The sequence below is a fragment of the Theropithecus gelada genome, chromosome 1 (assembly GCF_003255815.1).
Source record: "Theropithecus gelada isolate Dixy chromosome 1, Tgel_1.0, whole genome shotgun sequence".
Classification (NCBI taxonomy): domain Eukaryota; kingdom Metazoa; phylum Chordata; class Mammalia; order Primates; family Cercopithecidae; genus Theropithecus; species Theropithecus gelada.
In genome coordinates, this window is record NC_037668.1 from 205,350,601 (window position 1) to 205,376,872 (window position 26,272).

The 26,272-nt window shown below is 40.7% G+C and overlaps 1 protein-coding gene across 1 annotated transcript in view; it reads left to right on the plus strand.

Annotated features, from left to right (window-relative positions):
• The first annotated feature begins 21,667 nt into the window (after positions 1–21,667).
• TSNAX (translin associated factor X) overlaps positions 21,668–26,272 on the plus strand; it is a 38,678-nt gene continuing 34,073 nt past the window's right edge. The window contains exons 1-2 of the mRNA XM_025386943.1: positions 21,668–21,942; positions 22,375–22,479. Coding sequence (XP_025242728.1) covers positions 21,927–21,942; positions 22,375–22,479 — 121 coding nt within the window. The 5' untranslated portion in view covers positions 21,668–21,926. The remainder of the gene's footprint in view (positions 21,943–22,374; positions 22,480–26,272) is intronic.

A 26,272-nucleotide genomic window follows, 5' to 3' on the forward strand; every position in this document is an offset into this window, starting at 1 on the left:
CTCAACATAAAAATTGTGAGAAACCTCAGTACAGACTAAAGGATTCATTACCTCGTGTGAGGAAGGGGATGACCAGTGGAAGCCTCAGCCTGGTGAGGAGAATGGACTGGGGTGAAGGGCAACTGAAGGAAAAGGCGTAAACATAAGAACGGGCTTTTAAATTCTAACCCTGCTTCTCTCCCGCATTGCCCTGGGAAGACCATCACGGAAGCAATTGCTGGCCAGCTGGTATCTCAGGATACTACCCGGGCAGCCTCGAAGCCCTGCTCAGGTGAGGAGAGGCGCTGATGAAAACAGATGCTAGCTAATCAGACTTTTTCAAACACTCACACCTGCACCACCTCCCTTTCCAACCACCAAGACTTGCACATTACACTCTGAGTGTCTCTTCCCAGTGCGCGGAGTCTATGGCTTGAAGAGCACATCCCTGATCAAAGGAGTTTGCCTGTGTGGTGGCAAGAAGCAGGGCTGAGACCAGCCCCTTCCTGATCCCTGGTGCTCTCTGCCCTGAGGCTCATCTCTTTTATTACTTTACAGTCACCAAGAGGAACACAAATTAGGCCATGGGCTTTGGTGCTTCCCTAATTGGAAAAATAACAAAACTGAATTGCATACACTACCTGAATTTCGAAAGCAGAATTGTTAGTACAGATAGGCTCTGAATTTAAAAATAAGCAACAAATATCCTCACGGGAGATATTAGTAATATGAAGCTGGTAGAAAAGGTCAAAGAAAGAACAAGTAGAAATAATAGGTGTGAACAATATAATAAAGAACACAATAGATAATAATAACTAGCATTTATATATTATTTACTATGTACCAGGTAACGTTCTATGTGCATTCATATACAGTACCAATACATTTAGCTCCCACAACAATCCTCCAAGGTAGGTACTATTATTATTTCTACTTTTCACATGAAAGAATTGAGGCACAAAGAGGTGAAGTAAATTGCCCCAGGGGAAGCTAGGATTTAAACACAGATACTGTGGTTCTGTGAAACAAATAGCAGATTGGATAGAGCCAAAGCAGGAATTAGTAAGCAAGATAAATAGAAGAGAGAAGAGAATAAAGGTAAGTGAAATGAAGTGTAGCAGTGCCAACATCTGGAAAATAAGCAAAAAGAAACAAACTAAGGAGATAAAATATTTGAAGCTAATGATGGTAAATTCCGCAACATTAAAGATGGAAGACTGGAGATTTAAAGGGCTCAGAGAAGGCTAAAGAGGAGAGAGAAGGAAAAACCTGTACCTAGATATACTACAATGAAATGTAAGAATAGCTGGCTAACACGGTGAAACATTGTCTCTACTAAAAATACAAAAAATTAGCCAGGTGTGGTGGCGGGTGCCTGTAGTCCCAGCTACTTGGGAGGCTGAGGCAGGAGAATGGCGAGAACCCGGGACGTGGAGCTTGCAGAGAGCCGAGATCGCGCCACTGCACTCCGGCCTGAGCGACAGACCCAGGCTCCGTCTCAGAAAAAAAAAAAAAAAAAAAAAAAAGAATAGCTAAGATGAATACAACATTTAAAACCTTGTTTTTCAAAGAACAAAGAATTAGATTGACATATTTTATCGGAATGTTGGACACAGGAAGGTAATGAAGTAATAGAAATGCTAAAGAAGCATTTTGTGCCTAGAATTTTATATTCAGCCAAACTCTCATTTAAATGTGTGTAATAATAATATTAAAGATAGTCTCAGGCATACAACAGGTTTGTCACACAAAAAGTTATTTAAAAAATATTACTGGAGGCCAGGCACGGTGGCTCACGCCTGTAATCCCAGTACTTTGGGAGGCCGAGGCAGGCAGATCACGAGGTCAGGAGATCATGACCAAGCTGGCCAATATGGTGAAACCCCGTCTCTACTAAAAAATACAAAAATTAGCTGGGCGTGGTGGCGGGCCCCTGTAATACCACCTACTCAGGAGGCTGAGGCAGGAGAATCGCTTGAGCTAGGGAGGTGGGGCTTGCAGTGAGGCAAGATCAGCTACTGCACTCCAGCCTGGCGACAGAGTGAGACTCCGTCTCAAAATAAATAAATAAATAAATAAAATAAATAAATAAATAAATAAAATTCCTGGAGAAGCAGTCAAATGAGAAAAACTCAAGGGAATGCTGCAATAGATCAAAAATATAGAGAATGAATTGATAATCTGATAAAAAAGGAAGGGCAAAAATTTTTTGAAAAACATTTTTTAAAACCTCACAACTAAAATTGCATAAGAAATGTGAGAAGCTAAAATGCTTGTCTGAGCGGAAGATATAGATGCAGATAAGCCTAAGAAATCAATTCAGTTGGGTTAAGAAAAGGACAATCATCATAAGACAAAAAGTAACAAAAGGATAACACTTAAACCAACAGAAGAAAATTTGATCCAACCAATGAAATATAAGAAAGAAAATTTGATCCAACCAATGAAATATAAAAAGACAGTACTAGCTGAGTGCATTGCTCACACCTGTAATCTCAGCACTTTGGGAGGCGGAGACGGGTGGATCCCTTGTCTGGCCGACAGAGTGAGACCCTTTCTCAAAATCAATCAATCAATCAATAAAACAAAAATTTTAACAATAATGAAGTGAAAACTGTTACTAAAGAAAAAGAAGTTCATGGTTAAAGGAAAAACAGTTCAGTTTAACAGCAATACACACACACCTCATGGGCTAATTATTTTGGTGATAAATTCCACCAACATTTCAGGAAGAAATGATGTTAGTTTTACACAAATTTATCCAGAGAAATAAAATATGGAAAGAAGAACCACTCCCCAATTTGTCTTGTGAAGCCAGCGTTGCCTTGATACCCAAACTTGAAAAAAGAAATCAAAAAAAAAAAAAAAAAGAGAGAGAACAAAGAAAAATTAAAGGACACTTTTTTTTTTTTTTTTTGGAGATAGGGTTTCATTTCTGTCACCCAGGCTGGAGTGCAGTGGCATGATCTTGGCTCACTGCAGCCTCAACCTCCCTGGCTCAAGCCATCCTCCCACCTCAGCTCCCCAGGAAGTGGAACTATAGTTCCAAGCCACCACGTAGCTAATTTTTGTATTTTTTTGTGGAAACAAGGCTTTGCCATGTTGCCCAAGCTGATCTTGAACTCCCGAGCTCAAGTATTCTACCTGCCTTGGCTCCCAAAGTGCTGGGATTACAGGTGTTAGCCACCGCGCCCACCAACACTCTCTTTTATAAAGACAAATGCAAAAATCAAGACTTGTCATGAATTGTATGTCTATAGCCTGTACTGTTTAAATTACTTTAACTTTATAGTAAGTCTTGATGTTTAGTAGAGCAAATGTTAAACCAAGCTTTCACTACAGAAATAAACAGAAATTTATAGGCGCTCATTATCATTTTAGACAAAGCTGTATTTGCTTTGCTGTTGTTTTTGTTTAGGATTTTTGCAACTATTTCACAAACAGAAACAAAAATATTGAAATTGTTAATTGAAATTTCAGTTTTCCTTAGTCCCTGGCTACTCCAAGTACTGTTGCTGTGAATGAATGTTCTTTTATGAGACTCTTGGTGCGTGAATGTACCAAGAGTGAAACTGCTAGGTCAGGAGATATACACAGGTTCAACTTCAACAGATAATGACAAAATGTCTTACAAAGTGATTGAACCTCACTTGCAGAGGGCACATGGGCCTAGATGGTCACAGGTAATGACATTTTACCATTGTGTACTGTGTGTGGGCTGCTATCTTCTCATCTAGGAATGTAAAACAAGACTCTCTTTTGCTTTCATCTTTTCCTCATGACCAACTCTGTGTTCTCTACAGTTCTCTGTGATTCACTTTGTGGTTACAATTTCTGAATCAGTTAAAGTTCTTGCGTGGCAAGCAATAGAAATGGACTCTAACTTAGATAATAAGAAAGAATTTATCTGAGGTTCTGACGAGCAGCCAGCATCAAAATTAATGATGAACAATGAGTCCTTGGGGAGAACAGGAACCAGTGCAGTTTTAGGGATTTTATCCTTGGGAAGTCAAGCAAATGACTCAGCTACAATCATTTTTCCTGCCAGGGTGTGTCTGTTTCAAAGTCAAATTCCATAAGAGATAATAGATTGATTTAGGATTATATGGCATAGAGAAGAACAAGTGCCTAAAGGAAATGATATTGAGCATGGCAAAACAACATATTACATAATATAATAATATAAGAACATCTAACAATACATTCTAATATAAGCACTTTGGGAAAAATAAAAAAATCCAGAAAATGGGGAGGATAGGAACATACCATGTCCCACTAACAAAAGATATTCACTGTTATTATTTTTCTAAATAATGTTTTCATCAATAGATTAGGAAAGCTGCCATAGACAATTTGGAACAATTCAAATGTATACAGAAAATTGAAAAAGCCAATAAATATGTAGATATAAACAATCTTTACGTTTTGGTGGTATTCATGCCTTCATTAAAGATCTTAAAGTCGGCCAGGCACAGTGGCTCACGCCTGTAATCCCAGCACTTTGGGAGGCCAAGTCAGGTGGATCACCTGAGGTCAGGAGTTCGAGACCAGCCTGGCCAACATGGCGAAACGCTATCTCTACTAAAAATGCAAACATTAGCTGGGCGTGATGGCACATGCCTGTAATCCCAGCTACTTGGGAGGCTGAGGCAGAATTGCTTGAACCCAGAAGGTGGAGGTTGCAGTGAGCCAAGATCATGCCGTTGCACTCCAGCCTGGGCAAGAAGAGCAAAACTCTGTCTCAAAAAACAAAAAACAGAAAACAAAACAAAACAAAACAAACAAAAAAACTTAAAAGTTTTTTTCTGGCTGGGTGCAGTGGCTCGCACCTGTAATCCCAACACTGGGTGGCCTAGGTGGGAGGATCACTTGAGGCAAGGAGTTTGAGACCAGCCTGGGCAATATAACGAGTCCCTATCTCCACAAAAAATTTTTCAAAATGAATTAAATTAAAAAAATATTTTTTCTAATCACAAACATAATACATGCTGGGTTACACTACAGAAATACATACAATATGAAGCAAACATCTATAATTCTGACTCCCAGAAAAAATCACTGTTAAAAGTTTATTTTTTTCCGTCCTTTCTTTATATGCATATATTGTTACTATTTTAATGAAAATTGGACTCTATTTTTCTTAAATTAAATACTATCTTACTTTTATGCCACTGAACTCTCTTACTTGAAAACATCTCCAGGTTAGTACATATAGTTCTAACCTCATTCTTTTAACAGCCCTGTATTATCTTACTGAATGAATACACCATAATTTGCTGAACTAATCCTACTGATGGACATTTGTTTCAGGTTTTTCACTATTCCTATTTCAGTAAAAAATCCTTGGCCATATATTATGCTGACTTGTTTTTCTGAATCAGTATTTCCATAAAAATGCACATATTTAATAGATTGATATCATAGCATATGTGAACTTACATCTTGCTTTATAAGTTTGCATATCACAAGCTTTTCAAATGTTATCAAAATCTGAATAATTATATTAACTCATGAACCGTATATTAATATTTCATTTCACACAGGTGTCATGAGTTAATATAATTATTCCCACATTTGAGAGTTTTAAGTTATTCTCAAGTGTGATTAATAGAAGTAATCCTGCATTGAATATTTCTGTATCTAAAGCTTTATTTGCATCTCTTAATAATTTTAGGGGAGATTGATGGGAGTGAAATGGTTGGAACAAATAATAAGAACATTAAAACAAACTTTTTTTTTAATACTTTAAGTTTTGGGGTACATGTGCAGAACTTGTAGGTTTATTACATTAAAACAAACTTTTAAAACTTTTAGATTCAGGGGTATATGTGCAGATTTGTCACATGGATATACTGGGTAATGGTGAAGTTTGGGCTTCTAGTGTACCCATCACCCAAACAGAGAACATTGTATCTAATAGGTAATTTTTTTAACTCTCACTCTCCTTCTACCCTTCTACCTTTGGGGTCCCCAGTTTCTATTACTTCCATCATTATGACCATGGGTACCCATTGTGTAGCTACCACTTATAAGAACATACAGTATTTGATTTTCTGTTTCTGAGTTATTTCACTTAGGATGATGGTCTTCAGCTGCATCCATGTTGCTAAAAAGGACATGATTTTATACTTTTTATGGCTGTATAGTATTCCATGGTGTATATGTACCACACTTCATTTATCCAATCAACCATTGATGGACACTTAAGTTGATTCTGTGACTTTGTTATCATGAATAGTGCCGCAATAAACATACTAGTGCAGGTCTTTTTTAATATAATGATTTCTTTTCCTTTGGGTAGATGCTCAGTAGTGGGATTGCTAGGTCAAATGGTAGTTCTATATAGGAATTTTTTAAGGCTCTTGACATATATCTATAAATTACTTTGCAAAATGGTTGTAGAATTTGGATTCCATTCGCCAATATATGTGCATGTATTGCTTGAACCCTTATCATTGATTTTACTGTTTTCTTTTTCTTTTCTTTTTTTTTTTTTTTTGAGATGGAGTCTCACTCTGTCACCCAGGCTGGAGTGCAGTGGCGCGAACTTGGCTCACTGCAGCCTCAACCTCCAACGCTCAAGCAATCCTCTCACCTCAGCCTCCCCAGTAGCTCAACCACCCCACTCATTTTTAAATTATTTGTAGAGACAGGGTCTCAGTATGTTGCTCAGGCTGGTCTTGAACTCCTGGGCTCAAGCTAGCCTCCTGCATCAGCCTCCCAAAGTGCTGAAATAACAGGTGTGAGCTACTACACCCAGTAGATTATACTGTTAATATCATTTTCTGTGCATAGCTAAAAACATAAGTATGATTATACTGTATCATTTATTCACTTAGTATAGTAATATAAAAATTTGCCAATATGTTTCAAGTTGTTGGTAATTTTTTTTTTCATATTATACCACATGGGTAGACCATGAGTTTGTTCATGCCTTTAGTGATATTTAGACAATTTCTTGATTTGTTGTTACAAATGATGGAAGTCTGAACATCTGAAGACATTTAAAAATGTTAAAGTTAGCATGATTCTCTTGATAAGTGGACCAAAGCAATGTCCTAGAGGATAGTGATTATGAACAACACCTCTGCAGACTGAATTCTTGCACAAAGCTGTTGAGCTGACAGCCTTGACTTAAGAAGTATGTTCTGGTGTCCCTTTGAGGTAAAAGTAAACTACTTCTGATGTTCTTTTCTTATTTGTGGAAAGAAAAATGAACCAGTCAGATCAATGGCTATAATTTCAGATGCTGGGGGCTGTGTTGATTTACTTGAGAAAAGAGACTCTACCTAGAACACCTGCAATTGGAATCACTGCCTAATTAACACTCTCACCGTCCAAGACTCCTTTTGCACTGGCCAAAGAAGGAAGTTAAACAGGGCTGTGCTAAGAATAGTCGTTCCTGTTTCTTGCAAGTCTTTGATGATGCTAATAGCCTCAGATTTCTCTAGGAATGTAGTATTGCTTTGGCTTTGCCTTTTGATAGGAAGAGCTTCAAAGATTTCCACTTGGTCCTTCCTACAATTATAGTATATATTTCACAGATCAGAAGGTCAAAGTGAAAATTCTGCCAATTGTTGAGGACTTGTATTCTAACTATATATTTATTTATTTAGGAAGTGACAATAGAATGGGCTAAGAGTCCTATTGAGTGCACCATGAGGCATACAAAAAACAAAACAACAACCCTGTTCATCACCTAATCCCAATAAACTCCCACACTTACCAGTTGACCATAGTAGCTTCCTGGATCCCAGTTAGTCTGTGCCATAATAACCCTGGTAAATGAACACAAATCCCTAAGTGGAAGCCTAGGAGGATAATTTAAAGAATGCACTAGTGATGTTATTGCTGGTGTCTTCTTCAAGAATATCTTATCATGCTTTTTCTTCAAAGACCTCTCAGTCCTGAATTTATTCAGGAAGAGAATTAGATGAGAGACAGTGTTGTTCAACCAAGGAGGCTCACATGAGGCTCTATCTGCTAGGAACTTAGTGGGCAGTTTGGTCCTAGGGTCTATGTAATCTAGAACCATTCTGATTATTACTCTTACCCTGCTATCTATTATAATAACCATGCCCACCTTGCTTTTTAAGTTATTATCCCATAAACCTCACTGAAACCAAAAAGCCCATTTCAATGGCAGAATCAACTATCTGTACCCCCAGACTACTAAAAAGAGTCCCCTTATTGGACATAGTTAATGATGGCTGAGTAGACAGATTTGATAAATCCATTCTAACATTCCCATATTCCCTCCTGTACTTAGTAGAAAAAAATTTCTTGCAACATTATTACATTTTGTTTTTGGCTACCATTGAGTCCTGATTTTAGATGATCAAATACATAAACTACTAGTCACTCACATCTGCTTGAACACCTTTCAGTAAAGGTGTTCGATCTTAAATTATTCCCCTTTGCCTCGTCTAACACTCTAAGAATGCATTATCATTGATATTCTTCAGGTTCTTGCCATATAAATAAACAAAATTGTTTTGTTTTATGAGCCTTCTTCTTTAGAGTTTGACTTTATAATTGGCCTTCATGTGCCTGATGCAATTGGCCCTAATTGTAGATACAAAGGCTAATTAGTAGCGATAGAAATGGGGCATGAGACAATTTGGCCACCCCCTACAAGGTACGTGTCTGAAGCAAGGTCGTGATAAGATCTTCAAGCAAAACAAGAATAGCCTCACTAGATGTGTGGGTTGGCAAATTCCAGCTTGCAAGGAATGTGCAGTGGAGTTTGGAGTAACCTAAGTCACCCAAATTCTCCTCTCTTTCCTCATTTCAATTCTCCTCTCTTTCCTCATTTCAGCGTCTTCCACTCTATCCCAATCACTGCACTAATTTTGTACGAGATCTGGTAATGCTGTAAATACAACTTACTCTGCAATATTATAGTCCATAGGTTCAAATTTTGAGTTTGATTTTGTCACTTCAGTTCTGAGGCTAGTAACCTAAATGATCTCTTAGCAGTTAAAGCCAGCCCTTAGTTTTCTGTTTGGAGCCAACAATATTTATCTTAAGCTTGTCATTATCTTTCTTTAAAGTCCAGCAGCACTTAAGGAAACATGCCACTTGTCCCCCAAAACCTTCCTTCAATGGGGACTTCATTACAGTTGGCATAGGAAATAACAATAACTCTTTTGCCTCTATATGCTATAATCTACCTGAGAAACACTCTGAATCCTCAGTGTCTTCAGATCCAACTAAGCGCAATAATCACTTCCTTGAGGATCTGTGCCCTGAAACTCTTCTTCATAACACTTTCTATACCAATTAACAGTTTTTCATTGCAACTATGCACTCCTTTCTAACTAGTTTATCAGAAAAGGAATTTATTCAGGGATTTGAACTGATCTAAATGGAAAAAGTAATTTTGATAAGAGGAAGATGCTGTTTACCCAACCACAACTCTTGAAATCTATTCATGTGACTTTATACATAGAGAATATTCTGAAAATGCAGTTGTTAGCTTCCCCTCTCCCCCAAAAATGGCAAAACAAATTTATGAAGTAAAGTCCATTCCTCATTGCTAATTTCCTTAAAGGCTAACATCCTCCTACCTTAGCATTTAAAAAATTGTATGAAAGTCATCAGTGAGGTCCTTAATTCTCTGTGTCTATCAGTTACCTACATGCAGATATCTTTTTCTTTTTGTCTTCTTTTCAATCCAAAGTTTGTGATATCTATTCTTGGGCACCTGGACAGGTTCAATTTCTTGGAAAATTCCTCTTTTGAAAGGAATTTTTATACCACTCAATGGAAACAGAAATAAAAATATCACAAATGATACCACAAACCACTGTTCCCTGAGTTCAAGATCCTTTTAGTTTATTTCTACCCTAGTTCACAGTCAATATTTTCTCCATAGTTATGGACAAACAGCAAATACAACCACCACCATTATACCACAGATACAATTGTACGGTAAAGAAAAGGAAAAAAAATGTTAATGTAAGATGCAGCAGGCAAAGAAATAGAGGTAGAGCCTATAGTTCTTCTTTGTACAGCTGATCTTGAGGCTATAACTGATATTTTCCTCTCCTACCACCCATTCCATGGTTTGCTTATCTCTGGCTCACACTAAAGCTGGTTGAAGTTCTTTGCCTGATGGGGCAATGCACACCTTTATTTCTTGGGGGCTTGAATCCTTAGTGGTTCTGCCTGTGATGGGTTGCTATAGTCAGCTGATAATTTTCACCACGTATACAACAAAGGACCCCTGGGGATCTCTTGTGATCCAGCTGTACTTCTCCCAGCTTCTATTGTGAAACAGTGATCCTGTTTCCTTTCCTTTTGGTAGCCAAGGTCAGTTAGCAGGTGTCTGCCTGCTGTGAAGCCCCCACTGCCCTGCACAGGGTTTCTTAGTTTCATAGCTGCTACGCTATATGCTATTGACAGTTTGGATTGAAAAATTCTTTGTTGTGTGTGGGAGGTTGTCCTGTGCATTGTAAAATGTATCCTTGGCTTTTATTCACTAGGTATTAGTAGCGACCCTATTCCCACTCCCCAGTTGTGACACTAAAAAGGTCCCCAGACATTGCCAAACATCTTCTGAGAGGAAAATCACCTTTTTCTGAGAACCACTGGGTTAGTGGTTTGAAGAGCCCTAAAGGGACAAATGAGGGTCTCAGGTCAGTGTTACTTCATGAATGCTCTTCTTCCCTGTTCTATCACTTCTTCACCAGGAAAGCCTATGCTTGGAATGGTGAAGATCCTTGAAATTGCAGTCACACCAGGACTACTGAAGGGCAATTTACCAGGAGAGTATGAAGGGGTGATTCATTCAAGGAAGGGATGCTAAGCAGAATTGCATATTAAGCAATACACTTGTCATGGAAAACTCGAGCTCTAGAGAGAGGAAGGAAAAAAATCACCATACCCCAATATTAAAAAACATTGTTAATATTTTTCTAAATAATGCTTCCACCTTTATAATGTATACTTATTGTAAACAATTTGGAAAACAAAAATGAAAATAACATTTCTCATAATTTTATCATCAGAAAAATACACATTTAACATTAAGATATATTGCGGCCAGGCGCGGTGGCTCACGCCTGTAATCCCAGCACTTTGGGAGGCTGAGGCAGGTGGATCACAAGGTCAGGAGATCAAGACCATCCTGGCTAATACAGTGAAACCCCGTCTCTACTAAAAAATACAAAAAATTAGCCGGGCATGGTGGTGGGTGCCTGTAGTCCCAGCTACTCAGGAGGCTGAGGCAGGAGAATGGCGTGAACCTGAGAGGCGGAGCTTGCAGTGAGCTGAGATCATACCACTGCACTCCAGCCTGGGCGACAGAGCGAGACTCCGTCTCAAAAAAAAAAAAAAAAGATATATTTGCTTTAACCAAAGTTAAAACCTATACATTCTATTGTAAAAGTAATACTTGGTTACTGTCATATCCAAGAATTATAGGAATACATACCTTAGAAAGTGAATGTTCTTTCTATTCCTGATCCCCAGATATAACCACTGCTAACATTTTGCTGTATTCTTGCCCATATTTTTTTCTACATGTAACCCAAATTACAATTAAAAAAATTCATGAATAGCTCCTTACTCTAAATATTGTTGCAACTTGCCCTTTTTTCTGATGAGATATCTTGAATACCTTTTAATGTAAATATGTAAATTTACCTCATTCTTTTGAAAACCAGTATTGTATTCCACTGTGTGAGTATAACCTAATTTACTTAATGTATTGGTGGACATTTACATAATTTCCAATTTTTAGATGCTATAAATAGTGATGCTAAGAGCATCTAATATATGTGGGCATATATGGTATCGTTAAAACTAATATAAAACAGTAAAGGCCAGTTGCAAAATATAAGAATATAGTAGAACGAGGAGGGGAGGGGTATGTGACTTTCCAGAGATTGAGCCATATTATAAAGTTATAGTAATTAGGCCAATGTGTTGTTCGTAGAAGGGTAAGCAAACAGACCACTGGAACACAACAGGAAACCTAGAGACAGACCCATGTATAAACAGCATATATAACCACTCTGTTGTTACAAATCAGTGGAGAAATGGTAAAATATTCAATATGTGGTCCTGGGACAATCATTTACCAGTATATAACACCAATTCCAAGTGGATTCATGATCTAAGTGGAAAAAGAAAAGATTTAGAAGTTTTATGAGAAAATACAGGGTAATACTATTATAATTTTGATATAAGACAGAGTTGATTAAATAAGGCATAAAATTGGCCGGGCGTGGTGGCTCACGCCTGTAATCCCAGCACTTTGGGAGGCCATGGTGGGTGGATCATGAAGTCAGGAGATCGAGACCATCCTGTCTAACACGGTGAAAGCCCGTCTCTACTAAAAATACAAAAATTAGCCTGGCGTGGTGGTGGGTGCCTGTAGTCCCAGCTACTCGGGAGGCTGAGGCAGGAGAATGGCGTGAACCCTGGAGGCAAAGCTTGCAGTGAGCCAAGATCATGCCACTGCACTCCACCCTGGGCAACAGAGCAAGACTCTGTCTCAAAAAAAAAACAAAAACAAAAACAAAAAAAAAAACAAGGCATAAAATATACAAGTTGAAAAGATTGATACATTTGATTATATTAAAAATTTTAAAACTTCCTTTCAACCAAAGTTACTATAATAAAATTAAAAGGCAAGACACAGATAGGGATAATATATTTGCATATCATTTATTCATTTGTTCTTTCAACAAATATGTGGTTTTTTTTTTCTTTTTTTCTTTTTTTTTGAACCAGAGTCTCACTCTGTTGCCCAGGCTGGAGTGGAGTGGCACAATCTTGGCTCACTGCAACCTCCGCCTCCCAGGTTCAAGCGATTTACCTGCCACAGTCTCCCAAGTAGCTAGGATTACAGGCACATTCCACCATGCCCAACTAATTTTTGTATTTTTAGTAGAGACGTGGTCTCACCATGTTGGCCAGGATGGTCTCGAACTTCTAACCTCAGATGATCTACCTGCCTTGACCTCCCAAAGTGCTGGGATTACAGGTGTGAACCACCACGCCCGGCCTCATTCGACAAATGTGTACTGAGTGTGTGGTATGTACAGATGCTATCCTAGGCAGTGGAGATATTGCAAAGAGAAAAACAGACAAATCCCTATTTACATGAAGTTTACTTTCTGGTGGAAAAGGCAGTAAGTAAAATAGTAAAATATACTGTATATATGATTTAAAAGAAAACATGGAAGGCAGATAGGAAGCGCCAGGAAGGACATGGGTTGCCATTTTAGATAGGATGGCTAGGAAGGTGTGCTAGTTTTCTATTGCTGCCATAACAAATTATCACAAACTCAGTTGGCTTAAAGTAACACAAATTTATTATCTTACAGTTTTGGAGGTCAGCAGTCAGAAAAGGGATTTACTGGGTTAAAATCGGTGTCCGTAAACCTGGGTTTCTTCCTGAGGTTCTAGGGGAGAATCTGTGTCCTGAAATTTCCTAGCTTTTAGAGGCTTCTTGCATTCCTTGGATTGTACCCCCCTCCACCTCCACCCCAGCCAGCAATCTCATCACTTGGATCTGTTTTCATTATGACATCTCCTTCTCTCTCTTGCCTACCCCTTTCACTTGTAAGGAGCCTTGTGATTACATTGGGCCCTCCTGGATAATCCAGGATAATCTCCACCTTAAGATCCTTAAATATAATCACATTTGCAAAGTCACTTTTGCCATTAAGATAACACATTCACAGGTTCTGGGGATAAGGATGTGGACATCTTTGGGGGACATTATTTGCGGTACTACAGAAGGCCTCAATGAGAAGGTGACATTTCATGAAGGAAGGACATTTCATGACATTTCTTCATAAGGAAGAAGGGAGCAAGAAATCTGTGGGAAGAACAATTCACGCAGACAGAGTAGATGGTGCAAAGGCCTTGAGGCAGGACCATGCCTAGCCTGTTTCAGAACAGAAAAGACGACAAAGCAAAGTTAGCAAATAGTAGATAAGAAAAAGGTAATGGAGTGGTGGTGAGGGCCACATTACGTAGGGCCTTGTAACAACTGTGACCTTTACTCTGAGGGAGATGAGAGTCCTTGTAGAGTTTACTTAGTGTAGTGACATTATCTGACGTATGTTTTAATGGAATCACTCTGCCTGCTATGTGGAAAAATAGCTGAAAGTTAATCAAACTTGAAAGTGGGAGACCAGTGTATCAATTATGTATTATTGCATAACAAGCCATTCCAAAACCGAAGAACTTTAAAACAATTTATTATTTTCATGATTCTTTGGGTTGGCTAGATGGATCCTTTGCTCCATGGTGGGGATTGCTGGGTTCATCATGCAGATGCACTCAGGAGTGAGTTTGGCTGTGACTGGGATGTCCAAGATGGCTTCACTCATGTGTCTGGTGCCTCAGGTGGGTTGTCTGGAAGGAACAGGGGCTGTTTAGGTTTCACTTGCGAATGGGTAATCAGACTCCTCATGTGGTGGCTCAAAGTTCCAAGAGAGCTAAAGTAGAAAGCGTCAAGTCTCCTTAAGGGCTAGGCCTGGAACTGGCTCAGAATCATTTCTTCAAATTCTATTGGTCAAAGCAAGTCAAAAGGCCAGCCCAGTTTCAAGGGAGGAAATGGACTGCATCTCAATGAGGAGGATTGACATCTGTATATAGTTAGGAGGCTATTGCTCTATTTCAAGTGAGAGATGATAGTAACTTAAGGTACTAACAGAATTTGGGGAGACTGGTTGTAATATGAATATGTTTTTAAGGTAGATCCAAAAGGATTTTGGTAATAAAAAGTATCTTAGTCTGTTCAGGCTGCCATAACAAAATACCATAGACTGGGTGGCTTAAACAATAAAAGTTTATTTTCTCAACAGCTCAAGACTAGAAGTTGAAGATCAGGGTACCAGCATGGTTGTGTTTTGGTGAGGACTCTCTTCCTGGCTTGTAGATAACCACCTTCTTGCTCTGTCTTCAAATAGCCTTTCCTTGGTGTATGGAAAGAGAAAGAGATCTTTTCTTATGAGGCCACCAATCCTAATGGATCAAACCTTTCTTTGGTGCATGGACAGAGAAAGATAACTTTTCTTATAAGGCCACCAATCCAATCCTAATGGATCAAAACACCACTCTTATGACCTCATTTAACCTTACTTATCTCCTAAAAGCCCTGTCTCCAAATATAGTCACACTAAGGGTTAGGCTTCAACATGAATTTGTGGGGGAGGGTGGTCACAATTCAGTCCATAGAAAATAGGATATGGAATAGGAAAGAGAGGAGTCAAAGATGACTCTAGTGTTTAGTCTGATTTGCTGGAAGAATAGAAATTAACTGAAATAGGGAACACTGCTGAAGAAGTAGGTATTGGAAGATGGTTATGTTCAGTTTTAGACATGTTAATTTTGAGAAGCATGTTAGACACTCAAGAGAATATAGTAGGCCAGGCGCGGTGGCTCACACCTGTAATCCCAGCACTTTGGGAGGCCAAGGTGGGTGGATCACGAGGTCAGGAGATCGAGACCATCCTGGCTAACATGGTGAAACCCTGTCTCTACTAAAAAATACAAAAAAATTAGTCAGGCGTGGTGGCAGGCACCTGTAGTCCCAGCTACTCGGGAGGCTGAGGCAGGAGAATGGTGTGAACTTGGGAGGTGAGCCGAGATCGCGCCACTGTACTCCAGCCTGGGCGACAGAGTGAGACTCTGTCTCAAAAAAAAAAAAAGAGAGAGAATATAGTAAATAGGTAATTTGATATGAGTTTGGACTGGATATATGAGTTCTCTGAACTGAAGATATAAAGTGGGGGAATTGTCAGATTATAGATGGCATTTAAAACCATAAGAATGGGATCAACAAGGCAGTATAAGTGTAACAGAGAAGAGAGGAGGACTTCTGGAGCAATTCAGTGTTTGGGGAGGTGAAGAGAAACCATAAAAGACTGGGAAGTGGCGGCTACTGAGGTATTATAGAAGGACAGTCAAGAGAATGTGGTTTCTAGACACAGGGAATGACAGCTGTTTTAAATGCTGCTTCAGAGTCAAGTGAGATGAGGAGTAAGAATTGACGATCAGATTTAGCAATGCGGAAGTCACTGCAAAATCCCTAGATTTTGACAAGAGCAGTTTCTGAGAAGCGATGGGGTGAAAGCCTGATTAGAGATAGATCAAGAAGAATGGGAGAAGTAGAGATAGTCAATGTTTGCATCCTGTATGGCACCAATCACATTGTCAGGCATAAACCAGGCACAGACATATTTGTTGAAATATTGTCAAACCTATAAAGTACTTACATACTTTTTTATTATGGAGTATTAAAAATAAACAAGCTGGCCAGGCGCGGTAGCTCATGACTGTAATCCCAGCACTTTGGGAGGCCAAGCTGGGTGGATCACAAGGTCAGGAGTTCGAGACCAGCCTGACCAACATGGTGAAACGCCGTCTCTACTAAAAATACGCACACACAAAAAAGTAGCTGGGCATGGTGGCACACGCCTGTAATCCCAGTTACTCAGGAGGCTGAGGCAGAAGAATCGCTTGAACCCGGGAAGCAGAGGTTGCAGTGAGCCAAGATGGTACCATTGCACTCCAGCCTGGGCGACAGAGTGAGACTCCATCTCAAAATAAATACATAAATAAAAATAAAAATAAACTTAAGCCATATTGTTTAATGCTTTTCCTTAATAACATTGAATTATCTATATATTTACATGTATATAGTAACTTTACATATATTTACAATATATTTACAAGACTTGAAAGGAATGTTTCCCAACACTTTAAAAAATTTGTTCTAATAGCTTCACTGAAATATAATTCACATGTAACTCATCATTTAAACTAACTGATTCAATAATTTTTAGTATATTCACAAATAGGTGAAACCATCACCCTAGCCAATTTTAGAACATTTCCATCTCCTCACAAAGAAACCCCTCATCCTTTAGCTATCACCCCTCTACCTCACTGTTCCATGACCCCTAGCCCTAGGCAACTACTAGTTGAATCTACTTTCTATCTATAGATTTGCCTATTTTGGACACTTTGTATTAAATGGAATCATATAATAAGTGGTCTTTTGTGACTGTCTCCTTTCACTCTGCATAATGTTTTCAAGTTTCATCCACGTTGCAGCATCAATAGTATTTCATTCCTTTTTATTGCCAAATGATATATCATTTTATTTATCCATTTATCTACTGATAGACATTTGGGTTATTTCTACTTTTTGGTTATTGTGAGTAGTGTTGCTATGAACATTTGTGTTCAAGGTAAATAGTTAACAGTAGAATTGCTGGGTCATATGGTAATTCTACATCCAACTCTTTGAGGAACTGCCAAATTGTCTTCTATAGTGACTGTACCATTTTACATTCCTACCAGCAATTGATCAGGGTTCCAATTCTTCATATATTCACCAATTATTATTTTCTCTCTTCTTTTTAAATATAGTCATCCTAGTGGATTTGAAGTGATATCTCATTGTGGTTTTACCATCACTCTTCTTCAATATCAGCTTCTCTCTCTTGTGTTATAAAACCGGAACATCATTTTCTCCTACTATATCCTAGCATTGCTTGAAAAATAAATCTTTGAATTTATTCACCATAAAGGTAATGTGTACACTTCACAATATCACTCTGGATCCCATAGATATCTTTTAAATATTATGGTTATCTTTTAAAAAACAGGAACTCCAGATTCTTACAATTCCCCATGATCTCTTCTACCCCAGGATTTAGTTATTTATGTAATAACTAAATAAGGGAAATGCTGAAACAGATAATCTCTTATGTTCTTCTCTTTACTCGATTATATGATTTTCTTTCAATATCCAAAACCAGTTTTTTTTAATTTTTTTTTTATTTTTGAGGTGAAGTCTTGCTCTGTGGCCCAGGCTGGAGGTCAGCGGCGCTATCTGGGTTTAGTGCAACCTCCACCCTCTGGGTTCTAGTGATTCTCCTGCCTCAGCCTCTGGGGATTACAGGCACATGCCACCACACCCAAATAATTTTTGTATTTTTTAGGAGAGCGTTTCACCATGTTGGCCAGGCTGGTCTCGAACTCCTGGCCTCAAATGATCCACCTGCCTTGGTCTCCCAAACCAGTTTTGATATGCGATTTTTCTCTTAATCTAACGGTGACAAATGAGAGGATTTATGAACTGAATAACAACCATGCAACTGAAAGGCTTAGAGCTTCATTCAGAGCCAAACATAGGCAATTAGAATGCAACTGGAGGCCAGGCACAGTGGCTCACTGTAATCCCAGCACTTTGGGAGGCCTAGGCAGGTGGATCACTTGAGCCCAGGAGTTTGAGATCAGCCTGGGCAATATGGCGAAACCCTGTCTCCACAAAATAGAGAAAAAAAAATTAGCCATGCATAGTAGCATGCGCCTGTAGTCCCAACAACCTGCGAGGCTGAGGTGGGAGGATCACTGGAGCCCGAGGAGGTGGAGGTTGTAGTGAGTGAGCCGTGGACTGCAGCTTGGGTGACAGAGTGAAACTGTTTTAAAAAAAAAAAAAAAAAAAGCAAGTAAAATCAACATCAGAGATAAGATGTTACTAAAAATCTTTACCTTCCTCTCCCTGACTTGGGGTGGTAGTCTTCCTTTAAAAAACAAACAAAAAACTGTTTTGCCAAGTACCAAAACTATGTGTTTACATCTGAAGCAATAAAACAAGGAGACATGGTAGGGATGCAGGTTGTTACAGACATTGAAATCTATTTCCTGACAAAGGAGTAGCTACAAGCTGGGACACCTGGGGAAGCCTGGGGTAAATGCATATGCAAATAAGTGCTGGGAAAGTGCTCCTGGGATTCACCTCCCTTAAATACTTTCAGAAGTCATTATAGGTTATGAAACTTAATGTTCTAATCATCATATTTACGGGAAAGAGTGGAAAGCAGTTCAGGTAACATAGCTGTAGTTGAACAGGGTAGGGCAGTAGTGGCTGGAGAAAGAAAAGAAATACAGTTGATCCAGGCTTTGGAAAGTTGAAATCTTGGGATGTGCTATTCCAGGAGAGTTAGGAAAAATACGCTTTCCTTCAATTATGGTACGGTAAAGTAAGTATTGACTCCGAAAATGTTCATAAGTACTGGCTTCCTTGGATCTAGAGGGAGTCATATTAAAATGGCTAGATTTGTATCAGAGCTGTCTTTTTTTTCTTTTCAAGTCTTTCAAGTCATTTCTAATCAGAGTAGGGGGAACACTGGTAGATGAGACGTCACTCAAATTCATGACAATTATTTGTTCAACATCCACAAAGCAAGTAGCCCAACAATCAAGGTCCCCAGGAGCCTACTTTATCCTCAAGGAATCTGCTTAGTTAATTCACGTATTCCCAGAGCTGCAGAGGTATGAGTGGTGGTTACCTTCCTGCCAGAGCAGAACGTGCCTTGTAGTTACTGCCATATTCTAGCCAAGTTATTTCCTTTACTGTTCCTTTGTTCCTAAATTAACAAGGAGAAAAGACTGTATACAACACATGACTACAATATAAAGGTTATTTAGAGAAAGCTTAAAATGTACTTGTGTTTTCTCTACTAGGCCTAGGGCATCCCACTTACCAAGCCTTGGCCTAAGTTTCTCTCTAGACGGTGCTGAATTGCCACCTAGTTACCCATCCTGACGCCAGTGAGAGGTGACAACATGCTAGCGGCCCTCGCTCTTGGCACCTTCTTGGTCTCGGCATCCACTCTGGTGGTGCTTGAAGAGCCCTTCAACCTGCCACTGCACTGTGGGAACCCCTCTCTGGGCTGGCAGAGGCGGGAGCCGGCTCTCTCTGCTTGCCAGGAGATGTGGAGAGGCTCCGGCAAGAACCGGGGCTGCTCACAGGCCAGCGGAAGTTCTGGTGGGCGCGGGATTCGCTGGCCCGCAGAGCGGCCAGCAGGCGCCGCTGGCCCAGGACAGTGAGGGGCTTAGCACCCGGACCAGCAGCTGCGGAGGTTGTGCCTGGTCTCCCAGCACCCCGGGCGCTGCGCTCAAATTCTCAACGGGCCTCAGCTGCCTCCCTGCAGGGCAGGGCTCAGGACCTGCAGCCCGCCATGCCCAAGCTCCCCCTCCGCCGCGGTCTCCCGAGCGGCCCAAGCCTCCCCGATGGGCGCCACCCCCTGCTCCGTGGCGCCCAGCCCCATCGAGTACCCAAAGGCTGAGGAGCGCAGGTGTTGCTCAGGACTGGCGGGCAGCTCCGCCTGCAGCCCTGGTCAGGATCCACTGGGTGAGGTCAGCAGGGCTGGTGGCGACCTGGGGAACTTTTATGTCCAGCTGACGGATGTAAACACACCAATCAGCACTCTGCATCTAGCTCAGGGTTTGTAAATACACCAATCAGTACTCTGTGTCTAGCTCAAGGTTTGTAAATACACCAATTGGTACTCTGTATCTAACTAACCTAGTGGGGACTTGGATAACTTTTCTGTCTAGCTAGAGGATTGTAAATGCACCAATCAGCACTCTGTCAAAATGGACCAATCAGCACTGTCAAAATGGACCAATCAGCAGGATGTGGGTGGGGTCAGATAAGGAAATAAAAGCAGGGGGGGGGTTCTCTTCTGTATTGTGGAAGGTTTGTTCTTTCTCTCTTTGTGATTAACTCTTGCTGCTGTTTACTCTTTGGATTCATGCTGCCTCATGAGCTGTAACACTGTGAACCAAGGTCTGCAGCTTCACTCCTGAAGTCAGTGAGGCCATGAACCCACCAGAAAGAAAGAAGCTCCAGACACATCTGAACATCTGAAGGAGCAAATTCCAGACACACCATCTTTAAGAACTGTAACACTCACTGCAGGCGTCTGCGGCTTCATTCTTGAAGTCATGGAGACCGAGAACCCACCAATTCTGGACACACCAGGAACGTGATTCTTCAACAAACGTTGACGGAGGCTTACAGGGGGCCAGACCACGGCACTGAAAAGCACTGGGGCTAGCGGGGGAACAAAGTCTAGATATGGCAGTAGCTGCCCATAATGAGAGACCCACAGTTTAGTGGAATACACCTATTACCTTTCTTTCATTTTGTTTGTGTGGGAGAGAAGTATGGTATTTAATATTTAATTGAGCAGTTATATGTGAAAGAGCATCTTCGTGAGCCTTAACTCCTTTCATCCTCAAATAATCCTACAAGGCAGGTATTCTATCCCTATGTTACAGATAAGGAAACTGAGGCAGAGAAATTGCATGCTTCATCAAGCTCACACAACCACTCCGTGAGGCAAACGGAACACAGGCTGTCTGGCTCCTGAGAGCCAGTGGGGAGGAGGAAGACCCGAAGGGCAGGCTTGATCTTCCTGAAAACAGTACCAGCACCATCCACTGATCAATTCGCATATTTCCATCACTTAAAGCTCCTGGCCTCACTGCCAGGAATAGAAAGTTAAAAAAACTCCTAGCTCTGTAAGGTTTTGCCTGGATCCTGATAAAAACCTTCCCACGTGCTCCGAGGAGCTCCAGGGAGGCCTCCCTTCTTTCTCACAACCCTGGCCCGGGGCACCAGAGGGCCTGCTCCCGCGGACGAACTACAACCCCCACGATGCACCGCGCCGAAAGCTGGGTCCCCGCTGAGGGAAGGGTAAGGTGTCCCGAAGGTCCCTTCATTAAAAAATTAGGTACTTTTTTTTACGTCGCTTTCCCACGATCACACAGATCTCAGTTCCAGGAGGACGCATCGTCTTTTTATTAATAGTACATGCTGTGAGTCGTGTAGAGTAGTTTTTGTCTTCAGGCATAGCAGAAGGCGGCCGCGATAATACACAGTCGCGGGCGTCCCCGGACCACGCGGGGCTCGGAGCCAGCAGCAGCGGCCTCCCTCCGCCCCCACCGGACGCAGGCCGGAAGTACGCGACGGGAGACTTCCGGCCACTGCGTTGTAGTCGCCGGGCTGCAGAGCGTTCTTCCGCCGGCTGTTTTCCCAGGCTAGCTGGGCCTGTACCTCGCGCACTCCTCTGGCTACTGGTCCTTCAGTCTCCGCTCGTCTCACCGTAGGCTGTGACGACATGAGCAACAAAGAAGGTGGCGTCCTCAACAACACGGGGCATTATTTATCCAGAGGGGGAGGTTCTCCACTCTTTCTGTGCCGTTTTCCCCTTTTCACTCTTGAAGGATGCTTTCGTGCCTTGCAGACTCGGGGGCGGCAGCTCTGGTTCTCTCCCCGGCCAGATTGGCCCTGTTTACACCTCCTTTTTTATTAAATCTTTGAGGTGTGATTTTATCCTAGTTTAGTAATTGCTGTAATGCCAGATCATAGCACTAGTTGGTGGAAGCTTGGATGGTTTGCATGGAAAGGCCTGGGCAGCGTCTCTGTCAGTCTGCGGAGAAAGCCTCTAAGGCGAGGGCCCTGTGCGTGTCTGGTTTTAAAGCAAGGAGAACGTTTGCCTATGTTCTGTTTTGCAAACTGTTGGTGATGGAAGATCTCTCTCTAACTTTTTTTCTTCTCTATATAAGGATCAGGAGGGTTCAGGAAAAGGAAACATGACAATTTCCCACATAACCAAAGAAGAGAAGGGAAGGATGTTAATTCATCTTCACCAGTGATGTTGGCCTTTAAATGTAAGTTCTCTGCAATGTAAGTTGATGAAGGGGAGAGAACAAAATTATGTAGCCATGATTATGCGCAAGAAAACAGTCCCTAAGAATTTGGATGTGAAACTTTAGCTGGAAGTTTTGTGATGGTGCTAGAACTACCCTAAAAGTCTGGATTACAAAGGCCTTCACTTTTATGTCCCATTAAGAGAAATATTAATATTAGTAATCAGGTAAACATGACTTAAACACAAGAAACAGTAAACATTAGCTAATATTAGACATGTCGCATACTCAAGAATTGTGTACCTGATAATATTTATTCATCTGTTATATGCTAAAATATATTTTCATTTATTGTGTATCCTCTACTAGGCTTGAAGTCAAGGAGGGTATCTTTGTTTTAACTGTAACACTTTGCACAGAATAGGAGCTTGTATCTATTAGTACATCTTGTGTGTCTATATACACAAATTTTCACAGTCCTCTTTTCTCAGCATATTAACTTGGACAAGTTATTCCTCATTTCAAAACAAACATAAAACAAAGTTCTCTTCCTTTTGTCCTCCTCTTATCCGCTATCCTGTACCTTACATTTCTGTGATTAAGGAATCTGGGAAGGGCTTAGCTGGTTGATTCTGATTTGCAATCACCTGAAACCTTGATTGGGGCTGAAGGATCCACAGCTGTTGACAGTTCAGGCCTTTTGCCTGCAACCAGCTCTCTGTTCCTGTCCACATGAACTTGTGCTGCTTGGGTGTCCTTTGGTGTGGCATCTGGTCTCCTTCAGAGAGAGTACAAGGAGGAAACCACAGTCTCCTTATGTCCTAATCTTAAACATCAGACATTGTCTTTTTGTCACATTTTATTTATTAGAAGGGAGGCAGTTTTAAAAACTGTCTCACGTTGAAGGGGAAGGAAATTATGTCCTACCCTTTAGAGGAAGGAGTCTCAAGTGTTTTATGGATATATTTTAAAACCACCACAGTATCTACTGTGATCTTCAGAAGTTTAAGACAGCTGGCTGTAATTGAATAAAGAGCATACGGATACAGAAGGTGGAGTTGCGGCTGGGCGTGGTGGCTCACGTCTGTAATCCCAGCACTTTGGGAGGCCAAGGCAGGTGAATCACGAGGTCATGAGTTTGAGACCAGCCTGGCCAACATGGTGAAACCCTGTCTCTACTGAAAATACAAAAAATGAGCTGGGCGTGGTGGCGGGCGCCTGTAGTCCCAGCTACTTGGGAGGCTGAGGCAGTAGAATCGCTTGAACCGGAAACACCGAGGTTGCAGTGAGCCCAGATCGCGCCATTGCACTACAGTCCCGGCAACAGAGTGAGACTCCATCTCAAAAAGAAGAAAAAGAAGGTGGAGTTGCTTCTAAGGTGGTGTCCTCATTACCTGTCTGCTGAACTACAATTTTCTTTTTTTTTTTTTGAGACAGAGTCTCACTCTGTCTCATGCCTGGCTAATTTAAAAAAATTTTTATTGTAGAGACAAGGTTTTGCCATGTTGCTTAGGCTGGTCTTGAACTCCTGAGCTCAAGCAGTCCGCCTGCCTCGGCCTCCCAAAGTGCTGGGATTACAGGCATGAGCCACTGCGCCTGGCCTGAACTACAATTTTCTTTAAGACCTAGGTCAAGTAGCTTCTTTCCTGTGAACCCGTTCTGATTTTTCTCTAAAGCCGACTTAGTGACCATCATGAAATATTGAGTATCTGCTATGTTCTAGCATGTATTAGTAGTGAACAAGAAACGTGGTTTCTGCTTTCCTAAGTTTTTTACATATATTTGTTATAGCATGATTACATTTTATTTGTTTACATCTCTGTCCCTTATATAGGACTGAGCTCCTTGAGGATAGGAACTCTACCTTATCTAACTTTATGTTCATAGTATCTGACTTATAGTGGTCATTAATGTAGCCATAATAAATAATACATATTGATTATGTTAACCCTGGCCTAATTATTATCTTAGTAATAAGAGACTAGATATATTTAGGTCCTTGTCAGCTACTAATTTAGTTAATAAAGTTCTCTTTTTTCAGTTCATGCAGTATACATGATTGAGCGTTTCCTATAGGCCAGGCAACATGTGGGGCAGTGCAGTGAAAAGACTTTGGAAATAAAGGCGTTATTAAGACAGTTAAGTGGTTTAAGGGTATTTCAATGTATAGAGCTTGATAAATTCAGAAAGTTTATACTTGAAATTTGCCGAGTAAGTAGATTAAATGTTTTTACCACAATTAACTGGGCATGATGGCATGCACCTGTAGTATGCTTTTAGTCCTAGCTACTCTGGAGGGGCTGGGGCAGGAGGACTGCTTGAACTCAGAAGTTTGAGGCTGCAGTGAGCTGTGATTAGGGCCACTGCACTCTAGCCTGGGCAATGGAGACCCTGACTCAAAAGGAAAAAAAAGCTAACTGTGTGATGTGATGGCTATTTTAATTAGCTTGATAGTGGTAATCATTTCGCAGTTTATATCAAAGTGTCACATACTACATATATATATATATCTATATGTCACTCTCCACACGCAGTTTTTTTTCCGGAGATAGCGCCTCACCCTGGCCCAGGCTGAAGTGCAGTGGTGTGATCTTCGCTCACTGCACGCGTAGCCTCTTGGGCTCAAGTGATACTCCCACCTCAGCCTCCCAAGTAGCTGGGACTACAGGCATGTGCCACCATGTGTGGCTAGTTTTTAGATTTTTTTGTTGAGGCAGGGTCTCACTATGTTGCCCCTGCTGGTTTCGAACTCCTGGGCTCAAGTGATCTCATCCCCTTGGCCTCCCAAAGTGCTGGGATTACGGGCATAATCAACCATGCCCGGCCCTATAATTTTTAATTGTTAGTTATACCCCAGTAAAGGTGGAGAAGCAGGAAGACAACAGGGAAAAAAAATTTTAATAAACTTGAAAAAAAAAGGTCAAAGTTTCTTTTTTTGGAGATGTTTATATTATTAATGTATGTGGTTAAAGTAATTTTTAAAACTTTATGTAACTTTTTGTTACATAAAAGTAATATTTGTTATGTGTCATTTTGTGATAATCTTGTTTACTCAGTTCATTTTTTACAACTTGTACAGTATTCCCATTGTGAGACTGAGTGGTAAAACCCAGTTAAGGCATACCTATATTTAAAGGAGAAAATACTTTAATTATTTAGAGTCTTTTCGATTTTCACGTAATTTAGAAATAAATAAGATGATTTTATTCTGTTCATTTTTATAAACTGAGTAATAGTTGCTTTCTTACATATAGAGACAGTGCTTTTAGGTACAGACTCTTTTTGCTTTGTAGCCATTTGCATTCTAAGAAAATTAAAATCTTTTCCCTTTTTTTTCCTTTCATAAGATTTACCAAGTGTTTTGGAAAAGTTTAACATAAAAGCCTCCAGATCTGTCAGAGGAGATTTTAAATGGACTCTCACTCTGTCGCCCAGGCTGGCGTGCAGTGGTGCAGTCTCAGCTCACTGCAGCCTCCGCCTCCCGGGTTCAAGTGGTTCTCCTGCCTGAGCCTCCCAAGTAGCTGGGACTACAGGCCTATACCACCATGTCTGGCTAATTTTTGTATTTTTAGTAGACATGGGGTTTCACTGTATATTGGCTAGGCTGTTCTCGACCTCTTGACCTCAAGTGATCCACCCACCTCAGCCTCCCAGAGTGCTGGGATTATAGGCGTGAGCCATTGCACTCAGCCCAGAAAGTCTTAAAAGAGAACACTAGCTTCCAGAGAAAATTCCATGAGATAGTATAGTTTGTTCAACTCCAACTTTAATCCAGGATCTTTAATGTCCGAGCAACCACTTTGCTATCAAAGTT